The 8,316-nt window shown below is 39.8% G+C and overlaps 1 protein-coding gene across 1 annotated transcript in view; it reads left to right on the plus strand.

The window, feature by feature from the left end:
• pde8b (phosphodiesterase 8B) overlaps window positions 1-8,316 on the plus strand; it is a gene marked incomplete at its 5' end in the record, with an annotated part of 154,850 nt that overhangs the window by 109,151 nt on the left and 37,383 nt on the right. The window contains 3 exon segments of the mRNA XM_037692105.1: window positions 2,981-3,171; window positions 7,533-7,592; window positions 8,137-8,194. Coding sequence (XP_037548033.1) covers window positions 2,981-3,171; window positions 7,533-7,592; window positions 8,137-8,194 — 309 coding nt within the window.

The raw sequence follows: 8,316 nt of genomic DNA on the forward strand, positions 1-8,316 counted from the left end.
CTACAGTAAGACCCTCCAGCCCTTCAGATCCTGTAACTGGAAATGAGTCCTTTCTTTCAGTCAAACTTACTCTCTTCTCTTTGTGGATATATATATATATATACAGTATATCAAAATGGAGTTGTCCACAGGTAGCATTTAAAAATAAATAATAATTATAGAAATACTGTATATACACTCTATATCCAACCACTGAGAGACAGGAGTAAGTTTGACTGAAAGCAAGGCCTCATTTCCAGTTACAGGATCTGAAGGGCTGGAGGGTCTTACTGTAGACTTAAATCTTTTAAAATATGTCAAAAAATAATTTTGGGCGAACTAATGGGGGAAGTAAGTATGTATGTATGTATATATATGTGCGTGTGTGTGTGCGTGCATGCGAGCGAGTGAGTGAAATGTGGTCTTTTTTAAGCAAAAGACCTTTAAAGAATTTGTAAAAATTAGTCATTTAAATATACTGTAATTCAATTTCAATTCAATTCAGTTTTAATTTGAAATGACTTTTTGTTGTTTAAGAATAAAATCAAATCTGGTCAGATCATGAGTTCTCCCAAAGATTTTTTTTAATTTCTTTATCTTTTTTTTTTTTGTCTTGTTTTTTTAATAAAAGAGGTGAGCCTGATTGTGAATATTAATTATATGAATGCTACTTGCTCTGTTTAGTGAAATACTTTTCTGAACTAACGTTAATAATGTGGCTTCAGATGCTGCTGGGTTTGTTAGAAAGGCTTTGTGTCCTCTGGGTGTCCGAGGGGATTTAACCTGTAGGAACTTGGAGGTAGAGCTGAGTAGGAGAATGTCTGTCCTCCTCCTCTGATTACAGATTAGGAGATGTGCTAAAGATTTGTCCTTATGTAACAGATGAGCTGAAAATGTAGGTCTGGACGAAGACAACAACTGTTGTCAGCAGTCCATCAGACGGTACATATTTTTACATGATATTTTGCGTTTTATTCTAGCTAAATACAATTTTAAACTTGTAGGATTTTTTATTTATTTGTAAATGACTGCAAAATCCAAACCCAAATGTGAACACCCTGTAACACATCCTGGTTGTGTGCAGTCCACACCTTCCTTCTCCAGCAGCAACACTTCTGATTCAGTGAGGTGTTGGTCCAGTCTCATGTTGCTGCTCACCCAAGGTCTGCATGATTTTATGTTCAAATCAGCACCAGTTTAGATGAAAATCTAATCTGTTGTACAGTCTCAGCTGTTTTACTATCAACTGTCCGGTTCTAAACGCAGACTGTCATGGAGCAACAGTGGCTTATGTTTGTTCTCCAACAAGAGAGTGGGGGGTTCAATTCCCCCTCATTGTCTCAGATGTGTGTCCTCTCTGCGTCTAAATGTGATCTAACTACATTCCATTTACTATTCATGCTTTTGTAGAATAAAACCCAAGGATGCAAACTCTGAAAGATTTAAAATAAAAACGTAGAAATCCGACAAGGCAGCAAAAATACAGACACAGTGGAACAAAGTTGTAAGTAACACAGGAGTCTAAGTGATGAATGAGTACAGTAGGAAGGGGACCCCATCTCAGTCTAATGAGTACAAGGAACAGGTGTGAGATGAGGGGGGACTAAGGATGACTGATGATACTGGGAAACAAACTGAACACAAGGAAAAATACAGTAAATAAACAAGAATACAACAAATCAGTACACAAAAAAATAGTTATGAAACAAACATTCTTGATTTATTTATATAACATAAAGTTAGTTCTACTGAAAACTCCCTATAGGGCTGACTTTAGTCATTTCTGGCTTTACACCAAGAAGCACTGCTGATGGAGCAGCCAAATGGATTTAAAACCCCATTTGTTATCTGTGCTGTTATTCACTGTTGCTTTAATCCCACACCATCCTACCTGGACTCTCTTCTTCACCTCTTTACCACAGTCCCAATTTTTCTGGACAGTGGACTCCAAGTTCTTGAAGTCCTGCACCTTTGTGACCTCTGCTCCTTGTAGCCTCACTGTTCCACCGGCCTCCCTCTCATTCACACACATGTACTCTGTCTTACTACGGCTGACTTTCATTCCTCTTCTTTCAAGTGCATATCTCCACCTCTCCAAGTTCTCTTCCACCTGCTCCCCGTTCTCACCACAGATCACAATGTCATCTGCAAACATCAAAGTTCACAAGGATTCCTTCCTGACCTCATCTGTTAGTCGGTCCGTCACCAGATCAAACAAGAAGGGGCTCATCCTTGATGCAATCCCACCTCCACCTTGAAGCTACCTGTCAGTCCTATGGGGCGGCTTTGGTTGAGTGTTTCCAGGGGGGTAAATTATTTTTGTCACATTCAGTAAGATCAACAAGTTGTTTCCTAAATCCCATCAGACATTTGCAGCTCCTTTGCATGTTTCTGCTACAGTTAAAATATGTAAAAACGTGTAGATAACTGGGGGAGAGTGCTGTCCTCATGTTACTCTGACACTCTTTTAGTTTGGAGTTTAACTTGCTTTAAATAAAATTAGACCTTATTATCCTGGTTCCTTTTTTGCAGCTAACAAATTTTTTTGTTTCTTATTTTACAGATTTTTTGTAGAAGGTATTAAGTTTTTATTGTTACTGAAGTCAAACAATAATCTATGGATGACGTCTGTTAGTCTGTGTGCATGATTTAACAAAGTGAGGAAACAGTTTGAATCTGCGTGCATGCTTCATTGGAATGGATTTCTATAAACACACCTCCAGTTCTCACTGTTGTCCTGTTTACACAAAAACAGGCACACAAAAACTGGACTGTGCGGCTCGCTGATCACTTGCATTGAAACTCAGAATTCTGACAGACTGAAACCAAAAACTGGCCATGAGTTGTGAACAGTTGCAGCCCGGTGAGATCCTGGCTTTAGTTTCCATCCTGCAGCCTCTGAGCTCAATGTCCTTGTTCCCAGGACCCATCCAATGAGGGTGTAGCTTTTGTGTTTAGTCACTTCAAATCTAAAACATGGCTCTGGGATCTTGTTTTGCAGGTCCTGCTGGTATTTGCCAAGGAGGACAGTCAAAGTGATGCTTTCTGGTGGGCCTGCGACCGCGCTGGCTTCAGGTGTAACATTGCACGGACACCAGAATCTGCCGTCGAGTGTTTCCTGGACAAGCACCACGAGATCATTGTCATTGATGGGCGTCACTCACTCTACTTCGAGCCTGAAAATGTGTGTCGGTGAGTCGTGAGCCCCCAAAAGTATGTTTGTCTCCTGAGAGACAGAGACATTGGCTTGGTTGGCGCCACCTGGTGTTTAATGAGAGCAGCACAAGAGTCAACGACCACAGATAAAACCTGAGACTACGTGATGTTCTACTCTCTTGCTCTGTGTGTGTGTGTGTGGGGGGGGGGGGGGGGGGAGACACATTTTAATTAAATAAATGTTGGATGCACATTTACAACTGGTAAACTTTTGGAGTGACCCTACCTTTAAACCACATCCTACAACTTAGTTTTGTAGATATGTATGGACATTTACATTTTACTGGTGCTGGGAGCTGTGTGAACATGAATAGTTAAATGTTTTACATAACTCTGTGGTTTATGAACACAAAGAGACGACGTCATGTAAAACTGCAGTTAGCTTCAGATAAAAAGCGTCCCGAGTTCATGTTGACAGCATTTAGTTTATCTTTGCTTTAGCAAGTTTTTCAAACCGTCTCATTATGTTATTAAAACTCGTCCACTAATCTTCATTACAAAAAACCGTAGCAACAAAAATACAGAACCAACAGCTGTAACAAAGTTGATTACTTCGTGGCTGTCAACATTTCCTGGTTCTTCACCTCCACACGACAGCATTATTGATCACTCTCGATCATCGTTGTGCACCGCAGTGTTTCGTCCATCAGGTATTTACTGGGTCACATGACTGAAAACTATCCATAGTAACCAAATGTGATTTTCAGAAATACTGGATATATCCGGACAATGATTTTGTTTTTGTTGCACTAAACTATAAAGTAATGCTCTTCCCGGACTTACAGTTCTGTAAAGCATCACCCACTGACAGGCCAACCCATCGGTCCTCTGATTGGATGGTTAAATTTGTGATTAACGTGACGTCAACCATCAGCTGAGAGGAGGAAAAATCTGGTCATAATTCGTACTCGCAAATTGAAACTCACAGGCAGAATTTTACACAGTTTTTTTTATTTGTATCTGTAGACAGGGCGGCTGCGGCTGAGTGGTTAGAGCAGTCGTCCTCCAATGCAAGAGTTGGGGGTTCGATTCCACCAACAGTCACATGCCGAAGTGTCCCTGGGCAAGACACTGAACCCTTCGTTGCCTGTGTGTCCCATCAGTGTATGAATGTGATCTCTTTAGAATGATTTGTTCAATTAGCTTTGTAGAGATCTAGTATAGAGCTGTATGAATGGGTAAATGAGGACACAGATTGTTGTAAAGAGCTTTGAGAATCTTGATCAGATAGAAAGGTGTTGTATAAGTACAGTCCATTTACCATTTAAACTGACCTTTGCAAACAAGATATGGAACATGTGCAAATATACAAACACAGATCACATTTACACATACAAATTCCTATTTACGCATGCACAACTACATTTATTTTACAATTTATTTATTTTAAAAGTTTACAAAACTAGTTTACAAGTGCAAAATATTTATGATCACAATTTGTGCTCATAGATATTGATATTAAGAGTGGTGTGGTAGTAGCTGAGAGTCATCCCAACCCAAGCTTTAACTGATTGCACAAGATTGTTAACATTTTGCTTTTAACTACAATACTTGGAGTCTTCAGTCCTGTCTGTCTGTTAGCAAAATATCTCATGAACAACTGGAGAGAGTTTAATGAAAGTCTCAGAAACTAATTGTTGGATGTTCATTTAGAACTGTTGAATTTTTGAAGTTCAAAATGGCCACCATGGCTAGTCAACTCTAGCAACACATACGTGGTTATATTTCAGTCAGGTTTGTAGATACTGAGTTAAAAATGAACATGGTAGTAGTTGAGAGTAGGCCTGTCGTGATAAACAATAAATAAATTAATCGCATGATAAATGAAAATTATCAACTCATTTTCATTTATCAGCTTTATCGTTTCTTCGTGTCTCTCTCTTTGTGCTGAAGACACTTGATGACAAAAGGTTCAACTCCGGTGCTCTTCACTGACCCCTCCTTTTCTCTTTCTCTTTAAAATCCGTCCAAAATCGTGTTTTTGGATCGTTAAAAGCAGCTAAGCTACGAGCTAAGCTAACAGGCCGACCTCAGGAAAAAACCTCCGTCTTGTCGAAGCTCCACAACTCACGGTTGAAACCCGTGCCTTCGTGTAAAACGTTGTTTTTCTCTGCAAAAAGAAGCTGAGAACTTGTTTACAGATTTTTCTAATTAAAGGCTTTGTGTGAAAAATGTTATGCTAAAGAGCTCAAACCACATCGAGCGTCCACCATTTTGAGAACCAAAGCGAGACAGCCCATGTCACGTCAAGGGACCTCCCTCCCATTTTCCCTAAAGAGACACGCTGCTCGCTCCCTCACTATCCATCCTTTAGTTCAAACAGTCTTATACTGCCATCCGGTGGTGAAAAAATGTACTACACAAAAATTAACCAACATTTCTTCTTAAACTTGACAATAATTACTAATTATTGTCAAATTTCAAACAATATATCTGCCACCTTTCATTTTATAATTTTATTTCTTTTGTTGTCTGTATGTTAATTGTTTTGTGGTTTTTTTATTATTATAAAATGAATAAAAATAAATAAATAAAATAAAATAAAAATAAAATAAAATAAAATATTATCGTTTATCTCAATAATTTCTGAGACAATTAATCGCCCAGCAAAATTTGTTATCGTGACAGGCCTATCTGAGAGTCCCTCGGTACACATGCTCTGAGTGAGACTTCTCATTGCATCATGACACTGTTGACTCCTTGCACTGATCTCTCATCGTAAGATGAACTTAGTTTAAAACACGAAAGGTGAAACGAACTCTAATCTAATTCGGTGTTGGTAAAAAAAGACGTGACCACTTACTGTCACGAGTGAGAAGACGCAAATAAAAAGTGCTGTGTGAGTCTGGAAGACAAAGTCTGACTGTTTGTCGACTGGCACCTGAACAGTAGCTCTGAGGAAACCGCTGCAGAAACTTTATTTTGTTTTTTCAGGGTTCTCTGCTCTGACTTGTTATACTGCAGATTTATTATATCTGCTCCCTATTCTCTACCAGCTGGGACGTCTGGATATAAAAAAAGGTTGTAAGCTCAGTCATCCAGTTAGATGACAACAAAAACAGTTAAATCACGTCATCTGGACCTGTTTCTTTAAGTGACAAATATTTCGTCTTCCATCCTGAAGACTTCCTCAGTCTGTGGCATGCCAACCAGATCTGTCCCATAAGTAGCTTTCACTGCTGTGTTTCAAACCATCCTCCTGTTGGAATCTCAGAAGCATTTAGCACATGCAAAAGGACCCATCCACCCAAAACAGTCAATCATCATGTACAACAATCAAATGTTTTAGACAGAAGGCCAACTTGCTACTCACAGAAACAGCCTGAGGACAACCAAGGCCAAAACGGTTAAAAAAAAGGTTTGTAGGCTCAATCATCCAGGTGGATAACAGCATAAAAGCTTAGATCATGTCATTTGAACTAGTTTCTTTAAGGGAGACATGTTTGGACATCTGTCCCCTCTTGATCTCTGGTCTTTGTGAGCATTTGATGATTTCCATCCATCATCTTTTACCCGCTTCTTCCTTTTTGGGTCACGGGGGTCACTGGTGCTCATGTCCAGCCATCACAGTGTGAGAGGCGGGGGACACTCTGGACATCACAGGGACACATAGAGACAAACAACCATTCACTCTCACTCACACCTAGAGACAATTTAGAGTCACCAATCAGCCTAACATGCATGTTTTTGGTCTGTGGGAGGAAACCGGAGCACCCGGAGAAAACCCACGCATGCACGGAGAGAACATGCAAACTCCACTCAGAAATTCCCCGGACCAGGATTTGAACCAGGGACCTGCTCGCTGAGAGGCAGCAGCTCCACCAGTTGTGCCGCTGTGCTGCTCGCATTTGACGTTTTCTTTAGGAGGCATTTTTAAACTCTGATATATTTCACTGTTTCCCGTTCATGGCAGGTTTTCCAGTTAAATTTGAAGCATGTTGGTTTTAATATGAATTCTGTTCCTGGAGTTATTGCCAGAGTAAAGACACCGATTAATGAGGAGAACTAATAGAAGCTGAATGATCTCTGCCTTTTTGACATTTCTAAACAGATCTCTTTTCTCGTTATTTTCACCCAGAACGTGTCTGTAACTTTCAGTGACACGTTGAGTTTTCCTGCGGAGTTTGAGCTTCTCTGATTGTCGTGTTGAGCAGTCCAAGCTCTGCACCGGGGCCGCCGCGTGTTATCTTGTGTGGTTTATGGTGTTTAAACCAGACGTGTTCCTCCTGTCTTCTTCTTCCCACAGTTTGGCAGCTCCTCTCTGTCTCCCTCACTTCTTGCCATCTTGTTGTGCGCTGCCATGCTGAACACGCTGTGTGCTTCTTTTTGTTTTTCAGGATGATACGTGCCACACAACCATCAGAAAACACGGTCCTGCTAGCTGTTGTGCCACAGAAGTAAGCTTGAAAATACTTGATGTGTTTTATGGATGTTTTGTTTATCAGGAAAATTCATTGGATAAAAAAAGATACAAATTCAGGAGTTAAAGACCCAGAAAACTTTGAAGACTGTGTTTTAAATTGTTTGTAGTTTTATAAACAATTAAAGTGTAAAAAGTGTCATTTAACCAGAGTTTAGAACTCAAACCTTTTACTGTAAAACATATGGTCTAGATACATTTGTGCTTATTTGAGAAACTATTAAAGTCACGCTGTCTTCCTGTCATACATCTTGGAACCTGTTGTTGCTACAATAACTGATAGTTGCAGGTAAATCATGAACCTCCACCTCACTTACTGCTCAGGGACACGTTACTATTCTGTTTATTTATTTATTTGTTGTTATTTTATTCATTATTTAGGACTTTTTTTATTTTTTTTATTAAAAGGATGACTGAGGAAACAAGTTTCTGTAAAAACTAGTGTTTCTTTCATGCTGTGGGTGTGAAGCTTCATGTTTAAGAGAACGGGGTGAAAATAATTCCTTTCTGTCGTTCCACAGACTGTCGGACCAAGAGGAGCCGTCTGTTCTTCCATTACTGTGTGCTGGATTCAGCAGAGTACGTCCAGACACGACTGCTGAACAACTGCTGAATGACTGCTGAGTACCTGCTGTATGACTGAAGAATGACAATTGAATGACTGATGAATGACAGCTGAACAACTGCTGAATGAATGCAGA

This window comes from Nematolebias whitei, chromosome 18, assembly GCF_014905685.2.
Source record: "Nematolebias whitei isolate Nwh7 chromosome 18, NemWhi1, whole genome shotgun sequence".
In the NCBI taxonomy this organism is placed as follows: domain Eukaryota; kingdom Metazoa; phylum Chordata; class Actinopteri; order Cyprinodontiformes; family Rivulidae; genus Nematolebias; species Nematolebias whitei.